This window comes from Bemisia tabaci, chromosome 2 (genome assembly GCF_918797505.1).
Source record: "Bemisia tabaci chromosome 2, PGI_BMITA_v3".
In the NCBI taxonomy this organism is placed as follows: domain Eukaryota; kingdom Metazoa; phylum Arthropoda; class Insecta; order Hemiptera; family Aleyrodidae; genus Bemisia; species Bemisia tabaci.
Genome location: NC_092794.1, coordinates 33,246,410 through 33,264,230, shown reverse-complemented (window position 1 = coordinate 33,264,230; position 17,821 = coordinate 33,246,410). Strand labels below are relative to the sequence as shown.

General features: G+C 39.0%; 2 protein-coding genes across 8 annotated transcripts in view; one reads left to right on the top strand and one right to left on the bottom strand.

Annotated features, from left to right (window-relative positions):
- The window catches only part of CysRS-m (cysteine--tRNA ligase-like protein, mitochondrial), a 158,660-nt gene extending 142,705 nt beyond the window's left edge, over positions 1-15,955 (bottom strand). For 2 of the 7 annotated variants that reach the window (XR_011899298.1, XM_072297177.1), the window contains exon 1: positions 15,604-15,944. Coding sequence is in view for 5 of the 7 variants with exons in the window: in XM_072297177.1 (XP_072153278.1) it covers positions 15,604-15,938 (335 nt within the window). In the remaining 2 variants the exon portion in view is untranslated. Of the gene's footprint in view, positions 1-15,603 lie in introns of all 7 variants that reach the window. The other 5 variants (XR_011899299.1, XM_072297180.1, XM_072297178.1 and 2 more) reach the window with 5 other exon arrangements.
- LOC109035662 (G2/M phase-specific E3 ubiquitin-protein ligase) lies at positions 212-10,266 on the top strand. The gene is made up of 3 exons (XM_019049374.2): positions 212-1,091; positions 2,187-2,450; positions 3,221-10,266. The coding sequence occupies exons 1-3, from the start codon at positions 212-214 to the stop codon at positions 3,475-3,477; spliced, it is 1,401 nt and encodes a 466-aa protein (XP_018904919.2). The 3' UTR covers positions 3,478-10,266.
- Positions 15,956-17,821: the final 1,866 nt, after the last annotated feature.

The following is a 17,821-nucleotide window of genomic DNA, read 5'->3' as shown; positions in this document are numbered from 1 at the left end:
ACTGATTTTAGACGTAATACACTTAAACAAAGTTTGGACGGAGTCCCAAGTCCTGGACCATTTAGAAAATGAATTTCGAAATCAACTAGAAGGATGCAGCATAGTAGACATTCTGCAGCCTGGCAGTGTGGGACAACTTAGACGTGTTCATGTTGGGAGTGGGATAGAACTGACGGCAGCAAATTTGTATTCAACTTTGAAACAGAAATTAATGTATTTAGTGCCAAATGAGGATCTTTTTCCTGAAGAAGCTCCGGAAGAAGAACGTACACGAGATTATGACTCCTCAGCCTCTGAAGAATTCCAGTCGGAAAGTTCTCCTGAACGATCAAAATCTGTACGCTCAACATCTCCTGTAGGAACAACATCTCCTGAAAGATCCGTCTCACCTGAACGATCACCCAAACAATCAGCTTCTGGAGAAGGGCAACGAGCGCCGCAATCACCGCCACGACCAGTCTTACCTCCATCTGTTGAAGCTGCAACTACCCTGAGAGAAGTCCTTGATGGGTTAGCCAGTCAGATAAATTCAGAAGATAAGTTCCAAGTGATGGTCAGTAGAGATGAAGGTGTGTTCAAAGTAGTCGGCTCTTCCGCGGCAGACTATTTCCTTCCTCACCACAAAGCAGACTTTCACAAAAAGTTACAAATAACTTTTGACTCGGAACTCGGACAAGATGGAGGGGGGTTAACTAGGGAATTTTTTCAATTAGCCGTTAATGAAATTAAAAAATCTTCCCTCTTCTTGGGAAAGGATAAAGAAAAAATCATCAGAAATAATACAATGGCGGAACTATACAGCAAATTTTTCAGCGCAGGTGCCATAATGGGAATGGCTTTATTATATGGATGTTCCTTCCCAGACTACCTCTGCCCGACTCTGACCGAGAGAATTTTAACTGGAACCGTTACAACACCAACCATTTATCAAATACAGAGTGAACAGCTGCGCAAAGAGCTAACTTGCCTAAAGGCAGCAGGGACAACGGAAGCTGCAAAGAAAGTGATGATGGAGTCCGAGATACTGATTTCGAATGGGTACAGCGAGGACTCCTTTCAAGACCTGAGGGGTCGAGACACAATGATCGATGGTAAGTTGTTTCAAATTTAGACGTAAGTATGTGACCACCAATTGAAAATTTGACTAGTAAGCTTAGCTTTGCCAAAAAGGCTGAATCAGGGTATCTGATGGGTTCAAAAAGTTTGTAAATTTGATAGCTGGTTAGGGAGGTCAGGAAATAAAAGCAGCTGACAGCTCAATTTTTTTTTTCTTTTGAAACTTGAAAGTAAATTTTTTGATTTGCAAAACTATCCAATTTTCAGGAAGCTTGGCACCATTCTTTTTAGATGTTGATCACATCTAATTGTGCATCCAAAACTTAAGAAAAAATCAGAAACGTAGTCAATTTGTAAAAAGAATCGTACGTAGCACATCTCTAATGAATTAGTTTGGAGAAGAAAATTCTTCACTTCGAAGCATAAATTCAAACAGAGGGCTTATGTGATTTTAAATTAATAGTTACATGTAATCCTAAACATAAAGAACCGTCCCAACTTTGGGTCTGAAGAAAACCCCTGTAAGAAACTAAATTTTCTTGTAGAAAATATTTTGATCCTGTTAATTTTTTATGGCAAACTTTCTTCAACCATATTTAGCAAAAGTGTGGTGACTTAAAGTCTGTTAATTAGACTAGCGGGACTGTTCCTTCTTTCTTTGATCCACTTTTTAAAATCATTTTTGAGAATATTGGAATGCTAATGTTCCATCCTCCGACGGAAATTGGCAGTGAGGTCTTGATGCTTTCCTCTGTTATGTAAAAATGGACTGACTGTATCAGAAGTGAACCAATCCACATTTTCAAAAAAGCCGAGTAATAAGTGGTTTCAGACTTGAGTAGTTACTTTGCCCTACCAAAATATAAATTCCATGGAAAATATTTAGTTTGTGTTTATAAGTCATTTGTTACATTGAGCTTTACACGGAAGAAAACTGAACGCAATTTTCTCTGTTCGAAATTTATGAGCATTGGTTTCCTTCTAATAAGCTCAACTCAGTTCTAAAAATCTAAGAGGAATTTGTAAGGCAATAATTTTGTAACTCTTCAAAACATACAAAATAAGTAATGTTCTACTGTCATGTTGGACTTAGCTAACTAAAAGTTATTTTCTATCCTTCATTTTAACAGGGATTCTTCATCATCATTGCATAAATAAAGTCGAAGATGCGACAAATCAATTCCTCGATGGGTTGGCAGTGCTGAGTGTACTACCAGCTACGCGCCTCCATCCCGGCCTGTTCAGACCGTTGCTTTCTAACAACGTACAGAAATTGAATGTGAACAGCTTTCTACAAATTTTTAATGTTCAGCGGTCAGCCATGGGGTCCATCCCGTTCACAGTTGAGGAAAGGATTTGGCGGCGCTTCATTGAAACTCTTCAAAAGATCGAAAGTGAGTTTGAAAGCACATCCTTCTTTTAATTATTGGTTTTGTAAATGTGGGAAAAACCATCACTTTTAGTATGCCAGTAGCGTCAACGCTCTTCTTTGCACATTGTGGAGCTGATTTCATCTTGCAATTTACTTGGACAAAAAGGAATGAACTCTGTGGCCATTTTTCTCATCGTACACACAGGCGTTCAAATGATTCTTGATTGCGGCTGTGTGCAGATATGCTGTGAAAGCCTGATGAAAATTGTGGAATCTTGCCTACTTACAAGAAAGTTTTCAATTGTGTTAGTTTTTTTACAAAAATCTCACTGATTTTGGAAGGCATTTTGGCATTAGGTTATTTGTCTTTAAGATGACGGTCTGAGAATCGAAAAACGGAATTTGGCCAGCAACCCTTCTTCTTGTTACCTGCATGTACATGTCAAAAGTGTATTTGTAGGAAGTCAAATGTTTATTATTTGATAAATTTGTACCTCTAGCTTAACGAGACAACTGCCTACTTCCAGCGTTACATAGAATGGTAACGCATGAATTAGTATTTTGCAGATTATTTTTGTTCAAACTATACATTATAAAAAATAGTCAATGGTATCTAATTAGGACTCAATCCTCAGAAATGGAAACTCACGTCTCGCAAAGCAACACTTCCCTTTTTGGGTTGAACTCCCACTGGATGGGCTCCGTGAGGATCGAGTCTCGCCCTGAAAACTTTGGTTATTTTTCCCATTGTACTATAACTGTTTTCTTTTACCTATTTCCTGATTGTTGCAGATGGTGAAACTTCCATAGAATTAGAGGATATTCTTGTCTTCTGTACTGGACTAGAAAAGGAGCCTCCATTTGGATTCCCTAGTCGACCTGAGATCCTTTTTAATCATAGAAATCCTGCTCAAAATTACCCGGAAGCTGGGGACTGCAACATGACTCTCACCTTACCAATTAAGTACAAAGAACCCACTCAACTTGACATGTTTTTGGGACAATTCATTTACGGGATCACTGAAGGACGTCCTTATGGGGTTGCCTAAGGACGTTTCTTCAGTGATTCTATAGAGGGGAACTGGTTATGGGTGGATCACTTTTTCTCTTGAAGGAGCTCCAAAAACCATAAATTAAAAAGAAAAAATTTGATCCAAAAGACCGATAAAGGTTTTTTGATCATAAGAAAAACTTGAAAGTGTAAGAACCGTCCAAAAGAACGTGGTGCAGTAATGATAAAAAGTCTCCCCCTGGATTTCCTTGAAACTTTTGTTTTTGATTACGCATATTAGGATTCGTCTTTATCAGTTTCAAGTCCCCCAAATAGTCAGTGGAAGCCTAAAGCAGGGGGAGTAATGTTTGTGGCTCATTTTCAGTCGCTCATTTCTCCTTAAGTAAACAGTTCTCAGAAATCTACAACCATTTTTGTTCACTCACTATTTGACGGAAAATTTTAAAAACAGGTTCTTAACAGCATCAGGGGAGAGGTATTTTGTTAATAAATCTTTTTGCATTTTACCTCATTTTTAACAACTCATTAAACCTAGAAAAAACGGGATGGAAAATACAACATGCATTTTTCCTCTGAATTATCTTTTTGATAATATTTTTAAAGGATTTTTCATGCAAAATTTAACTCTCCATCTTTATCTGTATTAAAGACATTACATTTATAAGGTTTCAGCCCCCCCCCCTCCCCCATGCCTCAGGCTCCCCCTAATGTTTCGAGGGACCTTGAACTTTGGATAAAGAGGTACCCTAATATGCGCAGTAAAAAATGAAAGTTTCAAGGAAATCCAGAAAGGGGACTTTTTGGTGTTTTTGCAGCACATTTTTTTATAGGTATATAAGTGGTAGAAAACACCAAATTCAATAAACCACAAACATAAATAGTTTATAGTTAATAGTATATTTAGAAGGCCTAAAGAGTAGTACAAAATATTTGCCATTGGACAAAATCATCTGTAGAACATGAGTTTTGAAAGCAATATATGGTGAAATGGAGCATAAAAATGGTTTCTTGTGAAGGATTTTAGGCCTTCAAATGTATTGCTTGTGATGTGCTGAAAATGGTGCTTTTTCGTAGAAAAGTATTTCTTATTCATGAGAACACCTGTTATATTTTATACTTTACCACTACTGACTCAAGTTTTCATTAGTTTTCACTGAGCTTGAGAACATAATTTTATAAACTTTCATACCTGTTTTTTGCACTCAGATAGTGCTGAGAAAAAGCTTCTTCTGCTATTTCTACTGTTGAGTTTTTCAGGTAAGTCTAAATTTTATGTCGAGAATAAATTTTTTCAACGTGAGATTGAATCATATTTGAAGCATCACAGCTGTGGGTCAAATTAAGGTTGTTCATGTCCAGAATAATGTCGCTTTTAGTCAGATCTCCCTCAAGTGACCAGTTCTCTCTTTTTACGTTTTCATCTTCAGTTTAAAACTCTCGGTCCAATTGTCTCTTCCCCGAAGGAAAACACCATGCTCTTTAGTATTGTATTTTTATTATTATATTTTATTTTATTTTCTTTTATTGTTATTAAGTTTTATTTTTCATTTTTGACAAGGAATCCCCCACCTCTTGGGGGCACTATCTTTTGAACACTCTATTTTTGTGCATCACTTTTCTGAATTGCATTCGCCAATATGTGATGCGATCAGGGAAAAGGGACCATTAGGTGCTTTAACTCATGAGCCTTAAAATAGGTGAGAATGCATGAAACAATGTGCTCACAAGTTAATGCACCTAAGGTCCCTTTTCCCTGATGGCATCACATATGATTTTTCATTTTGTTTGCCATGAGGTTCTGGATCTATATTTTATAACCATTTTGAAAGAATTTTTGTAACATTAAATTTTCAAAAGAAAAAAAAACCAGCTGCAACAGGTATCTGGCTCAAGCTATTACAAAGATTTGTAAACACAAGCTTTGGTTGAAAACGAATTCTCCTTGTCATGATTAATTTTTGTTTATTTTCTTTGTGCTGAATAAAGCCATAATGTGTTCCAAAATTTTGTTAATTATCAGTGTTAAAAAGAGAGTTTATATTCTGCCTCTTGCAAACTTGTCGTATTATTCATTTAACTTGTTTATTCTTTTCCTAGACGCATATTTTGTAAGTTGAGTAACATTGACGTATTCCTCAGTCTTTTACATTTTTTTATGATGTACTTCTAAAATGAGTATCACTGAAAAATAAATTCTTCATTTTTTCCCATTTTTTCCTTGAGAAATTCTAATGAATATATTTTTAACTTGTTACGAATTTTTCCCAGTGTTTAATGTCCTAGATTACTCATATTCTTCATTTATTTTTTTATTTTTTTTGCCCAGTTATTAAAGATTGGAAATTCTTCTCTCTATGAACTGATTTAGTATTTATTCTTTGATGGACTTCTGTAAGAGTTAAAATTCCAAATTATTCCTACCTTGTTTATTTTGTTACTTTGTAGAAACAACATGGTTGCTACTTCTGATAAGAGAGTAAAAGTGAAATTTTTATCATGAGGTATTTTGCTTTTCATGAAAATACTGGAAACTCGGTATCTCAGCGGGCCGATTACCGAGACAAACGGAGCCTATGTCGTGGCCTGACACAGGGATCGACTTCTTTGTGTCCACCTACTTTAGGTGGCGACAGTATGTCTTGTCGTACGACATAGGAATAGACTAGGCTCCGCTTGTTTTGGTAATCGGCCCGCTGATCATGAGAGTTACTTATTCATTCATTTTATTTTTAAGATGTGCATCTTGTTGTATTTGAGCAAACAGAAACAACTACTGTTGACTCCCTTTGTAATTGGTTTCTTTTTACTAACACACTTCAATTTAAGTTTAATTTGACGAATAATTGTAGGTTTGATTGCCTTTGGAATTCATAAGGAGAGAAAGCTTTAATCGACTTGTCGGTTACTAAAAGGCCCTATTTCATTTCTCAAATCATAGGAGTTTCCTATTTTTTTTTTCTAAATGTACCCCTATCATTTTTCTAATGAACCAACTTTTTCTGTATTCAATTATTATTATTTTCCTAACTCCCCGTACTTGGTTTTTAGAGACAAATTTATTCTTTCTATCAAGTACTTGACTATTACTGCCATTTCTTTCACTTGATTAATTATTTTTAAAATACAATGATGATCTTCAATAAAATTTTGTTGTTCCGTCATCTATGTAGGTATAATTTCGATGGTGAAAGTCCAAAAACATGTATCTTGATTCGCAATATTGCAGATTTCTATTGACATATTATTCTTTGAAAGAAAAAGAAACCTATATTTTTCCTTGAAACTTCCCCTGGCTTTTTTTCATCCTACTCTGAAAATTCTCTGGAAATTTTAAGGGATATTGCTCATTAGTTCATCTTTTAAAAAATAAAAAAGGGCGGATATTTTGAAACATCGCAATCAAGATACGTGTTATTGGACTTCCACCATCGAATTTATGTTTATAGTCACAGAAACTCATACAAAGAGATGGTTCATGGATTGTGCAACAGCTCCAGTTCTAAAATGGTATTTTCGAAAAATAAGAAAGTCAATTTTTCCCACCGAAAAAAATGCACATTCTTTCAGTTAGGTAGGTAAATTATTTTGTCAAATAAACTATTGTAACTACTCAATTCTATGCACATAAATAATTTGTTTGACAAAATAAAATACTTGACCAGAAGAACATGCATTTTCTGGTCTAAAAATTTATATTCTTTTTCTTCCTCATCCGTAAATACCATATATGGATTAGAGCAGTTATGTAATTCGTGAAATCTTCCTCATTTTCAAATTTTCATTTGCCATTAAACTGCCATCGCCTTGCTAAGGCGCAGGGCTACAACTATTTGAACACTTCGGAACGCGTGAGGTATCACGCTTCAATTGAAGGCGTTTTCGAATCTTCTGTATTTACAATACGAGACTTTCCAAATTTATTTGCATTATATTGTCGAATTGAGTTCCTTTTAATAATTAGTTAAATTATTCCTGCTTCTTAATTTTTAATTATTCTGCAAAAATTATCTTTTAGCGAAATACAATCATGGCTTTAGCGCCCTTATAGTCCGGCCTTAACCGTCGAAACCGCAGTGGCGGCACAGGAAAGCTGAAAAACAACGTGAGGACGCTACTTCAATATTTAACTTCCATCCCTTGCTAAGGCGCAGGGATACAACTATTTGAACTCTCCGGAACGCATGAGGTATCACGCCTGAATTGAAGGCGTTTTCGAATCTTCTGTATTTACATGACGAGACTTTCCAAATTTTTTGCATTTTATTGAAAATTTGAGTTCCTTTTATTATTTAGTTACATTTCTCCTACTGCTTAATTTATAATTATTCTGCATAACCTATCCATTTGCGAAGTACAACCCTGGTTTTAGCGCCCTGAAACTACGGCCTGAAAGGTCGAAACTGCAGTAGCGGCACAGGAAAGCCAAAAAACCAAGCGGGGGCGCTGCTTCAATATAAACTTCCATCGCCTTGCTAAGGCGCAGGGATACAACTATTTGAACTCTTCGGAACGCGGGGGGAGGTATCACGCTTCAATTGAAGGCGTTTTCGAATCTTCTGTATATACATGACGAAACTTTCCGAATTTGTTTGCATTATATTGTCGATTTGAGTTCCTTTTATTATTTAGTTAAATTTTTCCTGCTTCTTAATTTTTAATTTTTCTGCAAAAATGATCTGTTTGCAAAATACAATCCTGGCTTTAGCGCTTTTACGGCCTTAACGGTCGAAACTGCAGTAGCGGCATACAGGGGCGGACTGGTAGTCTAAAAGTTAGGAGGAGACCTAAATGTAAGGGCCCCTCCTGTCGTTTGGGGGCCCTCCCCCGGTAAATTTTGAAAATTTCACACTTTTGAAACACGTAGGCATTATTGGAGTTGGATTCTACAGTACTTGAACTTCAAAATAACCCATTCTCAGGATTCATCGGGGGTCCCTTTCATCACAAATGCTTTTGGCTACATTCTATGTCCCTTAGAGTCAAACTTTCAAGGAATTCGGGGCCTTTTTGTGATAAAAAAGGAAAAGAAAATTACAACATTACGGGAAAAAACGATGACTCGAAAAAAATTCGCCGCGGGGGCCCCTTCGGGACCTCCGCGGCAAATTGTTAGGGGGCGATCGCCTCCCCACCCCCATGGCCAGTCCGCCCCTGTTGGAAAGAAGTTGAAAAATAACTTGGAAAAGGAGCAAACCGTGCGAATGCAACTATTTCGGGTCCCAAGTTGCGAAATTGCATACCCTCTCTTTTGAAGGCGATTTGCCATGGTGCGAAATTAAGGGCCAGTTCCACGAGTGGGTTTTTTATTCGTTAGGTCGAGTTCGGCTGAGCGGTTTACCTGAGAAAATATTTTTATTCAGCCTCAAAAAAAGAAATTCTGAAGGAGCATCAATTTAGGAATAATCTAAAAAACTTATCACGACTTTTCCCGAGCTTTCATACCTTAAAATACGAATAAATCGGGTCACCCGAACTCGAGTGAAAGAATGAAAAACCCTAATCGTGGCACTGGGTCTTTAGAATATCAATGGTGAAAGTCCAAAAACACGTTTCTCGCTTGCAACATTTCAAAATCTCCGCTAATATCTAGTTTTTCACAAGAAATTCCTTGAAATTTTCAAAGAACTCTCTGCGTTTAATGAAGAAAAATGTATTCCTTTGGTAAAATAAAATGTCAGAAGAAATCTACAACGGAGCAATTTTACGGAGCAATTTTATCCGTACATCCAAATTCGAAATAAATTTTTAAAAAAATCAAGATCGGGTGAAAAAATCATAACATGAGATTCGCCTTTTCGGGATAAATATCGGATCATGGATGTCATATGTAAAATCCGAGGACGGCAAAAACGTAAGTTTAAATCAAATACGCCATCCGGATTTCGAAAATCGGACCTAAGATTCGGTTTTCCCGTCGAAAATCTGCACCCCCCCCCCCCCCAAACTGATTTTCGACGTGATCAGAGTAAATCGAGCCAGGGTTGTAGTTCTGGCCACATATACCGTTTTGGATTTTCGAATTTCCAAAATCTCACCGAAAATTCAGGTTTCCCGTCGAAAAATACCGCTCGATACCCAATTTTCGACGTGATCGGAGTAAATCGAGCCAAGATAGTGCTTTAGGCAACATCCGCCATTTTGTATTTTCGAATTTCCAAAAAAAATCCCTCGAGAGCTTCCGAACCCAGGATGGTTAAACGCGCGTTATGCGAAGAACTTTCTAAACACCCTGTATTTTCTGCGTGTAGGGGGAAGAGGATCAAGGGGTCACAGTTGGATCCTTAATTGCATGAACTTTGTATAATCGAGACGCGTAGACCCGTTACCTACTTCAGAAAAGTGCGGATGCAGCTTACCTATTCAGGGAACATCCGTATTTAATTGCGCGAGAGCGGGAGTAGGGAGGGGGGAAGGGCAAGGAAAAGTTGTTTATCCCTTTTATAAATTCGAATTTGAGTTCGAGTTACCGCTTAGCGGGATTCAGTGGGATCCCGTTATTGCTCGAGGAAAGGAACGGGTGCGACAAACCATTGACTTGTGCACCTATGGAATAGAGTCCCTTTATACCCAGAGTTAGGACAATTGATCAATTTGTTGATGTTGTTGTTTTTGTGTGACAGACATCGCAGGATTCCTGATCCTTATCCCTCAATATCATTCGTTTGAGTGCACTCGTTTCGGCCTCCATGGCCAGCCAAGGCCGGCTGCCGGTCAGCTGATAATCGAGTTGTCTTAACTCTGGGTATAAAGGGACTCTACTATGGAACGCCGTTAGTGTCAAAACCCTTTTCTTGCGCGCGCGGAATATTTTTCCGGCGCGCGGAAAGAAAAAACCCGTTTTCGATAAAGGACTACGTGCAAAACGGGCCATTTGGGGCTCGGGGCCGATACCTTTGAGACTTGCCCTATTCATTCACCTAACAGAGCCCCATCTTTCCTCAAAGTTTCAAGCCCCCCAAAAATTTTGGGGAGACGCGGCGGGGGGTCAAAGTTAAAAACCGGCAAAATTTTCGCGAATTTATTACTCGAAAACCAAGAAGTTTTGGAAAACGCGGTTTAAACGAGCGTATTCAGCGTGACGAGAGCTTTCAGAAAATGTATAACATCATAGGGTTTTGTCTATTTCAGCTCGAGTTATCGCCTCCGAAGCGCCGGAACACTCAAGAAAGACCCCTTATTTTTTCACGTTTGGGCCGATTTAAAAAAAAGCCATTTTTTTATTTTGATAAAAAACTGATATGTTGTTTCTAACTCTCTGTAGCCCCTCTAGCTCTTTACCGCATGCTGGGGAAATGTTTTGGTCGCGAGTTATAAGAGCGGAATGGAGCGAAGGTCGGGAAAATCGGCTATTTTAAACTGCGCGCGCGACGTTGATCGGAGGGAAAACGTCCCCTCCCACTCAGTTCGGCGAATCACACTCCTCTGCCGACCTCGCATTGTTGCCACATGTCTCCTGATCCGTCGCCACGCGCAGTTTAAAATAGCCGATTTTCCCGACCTTCGCTCCATTCCGCTCTTATAACTCGCGACCAAAACATTTCCCCAGCATGCGGTAAAGAGCTAGAGGGGCTACAGAGAGTTAGGAACAACATATCAGTTTTTCATCAAAATAAAAAAATGGCTTTTTTTTAAATCGGCCCAAACGTGAAAAAATAAGGGGTCTTTCTTGAGTGTTCCGGCGCTTCGGAGGCGATAACTCGAGCTGAAGTAGACAAAACCCTATGATGTTATACATTTTCTGAAAGCTCTCGTCACGCTGAATACGCTCGTTTAAACCGCGTTTTCCAAAACTTCTTGGTTTTCGAGTAATAAATTCGCGAAAATTTTGCCGGTTTTTAACTTTGACCCCCCGCCGCGTCTCCCCAAAATTTTTGGGGGGCTTGAAACTTTGAGGAAAGATGGGGCTCTGTTCGGTGAATGAATAGGGCAAGTCTCAAAGGTATCAGCCCCGAGCCCCAAATGGCCCGTTTTGCACGTAGTCCTTTGCGCCGTTTGTGCCAAAACTATTTATGTCGGCGCGCCGCTTCAAATCTGTTCCGCGCGCGGAATTTTCGATATATCAATTCCTGCTCGCCGTTTGTGTCAAAACTATTTTTGTCGGCGCGCCGCTTCAAACTGTTCCGCGCGCGGAATTTTCGATATATCGATTCCTGCTCGCCGTTTGTGTCAAAACTATTTTTTCCGGCGCGGCGCTCCAAATCTGTTCCGCGCGCAGAATTTTCGATACATCGAAAAAGTGGCACGCGGGATTATTTTCTGGTGCAGCGCCGGAAAAAACAGTTTTGACACGATCGGCGAGCAGGAATCGATATATCGAAAATTCTGCGCGCGGAACAGATTTGGAGCGCCGCGCCGGAAAAAATAGTTTTGACACAAACGGCGAGCAGGAATCGATATATCGAAAATTCCGCGCGCGAAACAGATTTGAAGCGGCGCGCCAACAGAAATAGTTTTGACACAAACGGCGCAAATATATCGAAAACCGGCGCGGAATCCGGAAATTCAGAGGTTTTCATCGAAAACGGGTTTTTTCTTTCCGCGCGCCAGAAAAAATTCCGCGCGCGCAAGAAAAGGGTTTTGACACTAACGGCGTTCCATAGTGCACCACTCTGTATATTTATATGAAACTCTTGGGCTATTTGAAATAAGGGAGGACCGCAGATCGGAACTCCGCTTTTAATTGAAGGGGTGTTTAAGGAGGTAGGAGCAGGTTCAGTTGGAATTGCGCGGGAAATATTTGAATATGCCCGGCTTGCCGCGCATCGGTCTTCAACACTCATCAGTCCGTAGAATCAACGGGCATCGGCCGCTGGAGTCCCCCAGCAACACCCTACACCTCTAGAATGGCCGACCAGTGTTAGAGACCCGGAACGTTTTGAAGTTGATATAGGTTAGGTTTACTTGGGCTCACACAGCAGGCTGCCATCTAAACCCATGTCAGACGCTGCCCACATTTTGCCGAATATTGTTGAATAAAGTGATAGCAATGAAAAGATTGCATAATAATCGCACCTCCAAAGGTTTTCTTAACTCAAAAAATAGGAACTTTGAAAGCAAACCTCAAAAAAAATGAAAGTTTACATAGGTTGAAATTTTCACATGTAATCCTTATGGGCAAGACGCAGCAGAAATGGAGATTGAGGTTAGCTATACTTGGGCTCCCACCCCCCTCCTGCCTTCAAAAACCGGCCCTTGCGCGTTACGCAGGTTTGCTATCTCGCGGCCATTCTAGAGGTGTAGTTCGTTGGCAACACCAGCCGTTATTCGACCTAGTCCTAAGATATTTTTTTTTTTCTTCACGAAAAAAAATTATGTATACTTTTTTTTCGGAATTTTTTTTTTAGGGTTACGGAAGCCGTTCCATACTAAATTAAAAACTGAAAATATTTTTTTTTTTTCACACATTTTTTTTTTTTTCAAGTTTTTTTCCTTTTACACCAAATGTTTTTTCATTTGCATAATTTAATTTATTTTTTTCAGAAATATTTATTTTCTTTCACTTTATTTATTTTTTCTTGAATAAAATATTTATTTACATGTAAAAATACATATTTTTCTAGCAGACCGAAAATAGTGTGGTATCACTGCGACATGCGCTGTTGCCGTTTCATTTTGCAATTTTTCTTAATACTGTCAACTGTTCATAACAAAAACTAGAGTACCTGTATAGGGGGAGTACCGACAGATCGGTTCATGGAGGGCTTAGGGCCCAAAAGTGCAGCCACCCTTCTAACCAACTTCTAACGCACAAAATTTCACTGCCAGTCTGCAGATTCCAATTCTAACCAAGATGGCCAAGAATGTACAGAAATGAGCGTTCTTCCGCTAAATTGAGTAAATTTATGCAAAAACTGAGTCAAACACGTGCTTAATAAAGGACGGTTCGTAACAATAGTATCAGTAAATCGCTATGGATAATTGAAATTCATAGGTTGGCTGCCCTTTTGGGCCCTAACTTTATTCGTGGAGGCATCGGTGAAGGCCTGATGGACTTTCGGAGTTTCAGATCTGTCGCTACTCTCCCTATACAGGTACTCTAACAAAAACATGCGTTCCTGGTTCCAACAACAGTAATAACAACACCAAGGCCTTGTCTCCACGAGACGTTTCACGAGATTTGTCCCAGGGAAAAATCCCACTTACGAAGTTGGGAAAAATATTGAGTTAATCAATATTTTTCCCAGTACCAAGTATGGTACTTGTGCCCCTGGGACCCACGGAGAGAAGAAGAAGAAGTGAAAACGAATTGTGCGATATTTTATTCATTACTACATTGTTAATGTTTGTTTAGTTAAAATAATGTGTCTAACTGTCAATTGAGTGCAATTATTATTTTAATCCCGTTTAAATACTCGACTTTAACTAATTTATCTTCCCGCGCAAACTAGTTGCAGGACTGTATGAGCCCCGTCCTGTCAAGACGGTAACTGGGAAAAATCCCAGAAGTTTCATTCCTGCGATTCAAACTTGGGACAAATTCCATGAAAACGTCCCGTGGAGACAAGACCCAACTAAGACGGGCTACTTAGTAAACATTTCCATTCTGATTTCCATCTTAGTGAATCAAATTATCCCATTGTTTTCATCGTTTTTCACCTAGTGCCAAGTGTTGTTTCCAAGTACTTTGACTATGACTCCAGTTTTCTTATTAGCCTTTCCTTTCCCTGATGGCAATCATCTTGCGAATTAGTAGTATCTATGATCATAGTAATCTTATTTGCTTTCAAAGTAATACTTTCGCTGCAGAGATTCTGGAAGTATTCTCACCGAAAGTCGTGTTGGTTTGGTCAGGATTTTATTTGTATGCGGTACCAATATCTTTTCCAGTGTTAACTTCTTTCATTTATTGCTTTGCTTCGAGTATATGTTACACACCTTTTTTTGGCCTATAAGCCTATACACGACCTATACACCTATGGGCTGTTCTTGATGCGGTGTCCTCAATTGTACTAGACGCTCCGACTGTGAGCTATGGTTCTGCAATTAGCGAAGTAAAGTGATTGTGATATGATGTCCAAATAGTTTGTGGCGTAGAATCCGAATTTGAGGTTGGTTTTGAACTCCCTCTCCCCCCTCCCACCGGTCAACGTTCAAGTTCAACGTATATTGCCAAATAATCCATGATCAGTACTGATTTACTAACGCAAATTGCTCTTATGCTTCAAAATCGGGGTTGGGGACGTGTAACCGACCAGACATTTTCGGCCGTTACAGTCTTATATTATTCAATTTTATCATAATTTTTTTTACATATTTTTTAGCATAGATACATGGAGATGTTGCATGTGTAATTTGCGATTTGACTGTTGATTTTTGTGTGAAAGTTTGCAAGAAAAACGATGGTGCCACTGGTTTTCTCTGAAATCATCTCTCAAAACAAGAAAAAGCTCTCAAGTTGAGACCAAAATGGAGGGGATATCCCACCAACCTCTCCATACAAAGATAGGGAGCAAATTAGCGGGATTGCCGTGTTTTCAGTTTTGGCATCCCCAAATAAGGTGGCAGTCCTGTCAAAATAGTATTTGCACCCTATCTCTGCATGAAGAATTTGTTTTGATGTAGAGGTAGACTCTCAAGATAGCGTGGGATATCCCCTCCATTTTGGCATCAACTTGAGAGCTCTTTTTGAGCTTGGGAGTTTATTTCAGAGAAAACCAGTGGCACCATCATGTTTCTTGCAAACTTTGACAAAAGAATCAACAGTCAAATCGCAAATTCCTCACACATGCAACATCTCCATTCAGGGACATCACTCCTATTGAATAATCAACTTGGTTTTCAATCGTTTTGCCGTAAGTCGTTTAAAACCCACGGCGACACGACTATTCCTTTTACCGTGAAATCAGCCTTATGGTTAATAAAATCTGTTCATGAAGAGAATAATGATGGTTGACTTTTCAATATTCCTTAGGTCAAGGAATATGTTTCCTTGCAACTATGTAGCATTGTATTCCATTTTCTAAAAATTTCAAAAGGTGTATACTTGTACATTTTGAAAAAAGATTACTTAGGAATATGTACGTGTAGACTCAGGTTTTGGTTTTCAAATCTGAAATGCGCAGAAGTAAATCCTAAGGTTCTTTTCAGAAATTTCTAAGTTTGCTATTTTCATGCTGGAGAGACTATTTTAGTGAGGAACAAGAAACTACCACAGTGTACTTACCATGCGTGACCAATGTGGGCTTTATCATATACAGTTGGACCACAAGAATACCATTTAACAATCCCTTTCTCATTAAGAATAAAAGGCTCCAATTCTTTGGTGAAACTGCTGTAAATCCTGATTTCAGTGGGAAAGCCGTCCACAGGACGAGCCCACTTATTAACACTAGAACTCAATTTTTTGCCTGTTCTTGAAGTACTGAAAAACTTAAAAATTGCCTTAGATTTGCAAAATATCATTTTGGCAATGGTGCACACACTAAAATACCCTTTGACGTATAATACAAAGTGAATACAATCCAAACTGATGTTTACTCTTGAGAAGGAAAGAGGCATGAAAAGTTGCAGAATCCCCAGCAACCATCCGCGTCGGTCACCGGTCAACGATGCATCTTCTTTTCAACAACAATAACGCTACCCTTATATACTACTTATTTCAGTCAACTTTCCAGTATTCACGGTAGCCCAACGGGTAGCGCACCTGGCTGATACGGTGGAGGTGCCGAGTTCGCCTCCCGTCAGTGGAAAATTTTTTTTTTTTTCCAATCTGTAAAATCCCCCAATCATGATTCTTCGTCCAAATAAGTCACAAAACTCATTTTTACAACAATTAATTTAATATTGAAAATAGTTAGCTCAATCAGCAACTTTTACTGACTTAGCGGTTAGGTCAAAACTCATTTTTACAACAATTAATTTAATATTGAAAATAGTTAGCTAAATCTTGGCTAAATCAGCGACTTTTACTGACTTAGCGGTTAGGTTCGGTTAGGTTAGGTTAGGTTAGGTTAGGTTAGGTTAGGTTAGGTTAGGTTAGGTTAGGTTAAGTTAGGTTAGGTTAGGTTAGGTTAGGCTAGGTTAGGCTAGGTTAGGTTAGGTTAGGTTAGGTTAGGTTAGGTTAGGTTAGGTTAGGTTAGGTTAGGTTAGGTTAGGTTAGGTCATCAGCTCTTTAATTAATTAGTGGCATTCTGTTCAACTAATGTTTTTCAACAAAAAAAAATTAATGTTTCACTCAACTTAAATTTTTTTAAATTCCGACTTTAAAAATTACAATCCTACTGTTTTTTCGAAATTCCCGCGCCAATCTACGAGATAGCATCCGAATAGTCAATGGTCATCGGTCGATTACCGGTGCGCTCGTGGCAACTTTTTAACGCCTCTTTCCTTCTCAAAGTGCTTGATCATCTAAACTAGACCTGTAGCAAGGTTGATTAAGAGGAGGTTGGTAGAGTCTCTTTATACTGAGAGTCAAGACAATTCGGCTCATGGATGTCACAAACGGGAATAAAGATTACAGAAATTGCATAGAGAAAAAAAAGGAGGTGTTTGCATTTCGGGCATCTTGGAATTTTTCATAGAGTATCTATAGCTTTGATGACGTCATTGGGTACAGCGACGTTTTTATCCTGTCGATTTTCTTGGAAATGGTGTAATTTAAGGGAAAAAGTCATTCTATAAAAAGTGCTTGAAATTAAATAAAGAGTTGATTTAAGTAAAAAAATCGGACATTATGGTCCGTTTTTACAGCGTCAACATAACCCTCAACGAGCGTCTTGTTTACATTGATGACGTAGGTGGGTACAAATCCTCAAGATGCAAACACCTCCTTTTTTTTCTCTATGCAGAAATTGAACGTTTTTCGTAATCTTTGATCGGCCCATTCTCAAATGTCTTTCTCCGTTCCTCTTCCTCCTCTCATTCCGTTTGTTCCTTGCCGAACCCGAAATTCCTCGGTCCATTCCAGACTATAATCTTTGCAATTGGTAAAAATGTAATCTTTATTCCCGTTTGTGACACTGTGGAGGCCTAAAATACGGTAACCAATCAGAAAAGGATTCAAATTGTCTTGACTCTCAGTATAAAGGGACTCTAGAGGTTGGTACATCCAGCCATATTGATGACGTTCTAGTGGGACCTCGATCTGGCGCGCAGTTCAAACTGCTTGTTTTGATGTGCTATGTGTGGTGTTCCACGGCACCCGTCCACTATCTTTTTCTCAGAAACGGCCGAGAATTGAGCTTCGGACGAAAATTTTCAGGGGATAATTGACCGCAAAGAGTGCAGTAAAATTATTTTCAGCCCCCCGAAACCCCATTTTAGGGGGATGTTAAAGGGGGAGGGGGGTATCCGTATGGAACGCCGTTAGTGTCAAAAAAACTCTTTTCTTGCGCGCGCGGAATTTTTTCTGGCGCGCGGAAAGAAAATACCCGTTTTCGATG

What these genes read in the sequence shown, in the direction of transcription:
- LOC109035662 (XM_019049374.2), top strand. Translation starts at nt 212, where the DNA reads ATGTATTTAGTGCCAAATGAGGATCTTTTTCCTGAAGAAGCTCCGGAA. An exon ending in TCGAGACACAATGATCGATG is followed by an intron (nt 1,092 to 2,186) that starts GTAAGTTGTTTC and finishes TCATTTTAACAG; the next exon opens with GGATTCTTCATCATCATTGC. An exon ending in AACTCTTCAAAAGATCGAAA is followed by an intron (nt 2,451 to 3,220) that starts GTGAGTTTGAAA and finishes TGATTGTTGCAG; the next exon opens with ATGGTGAAACTTCCATAGAA.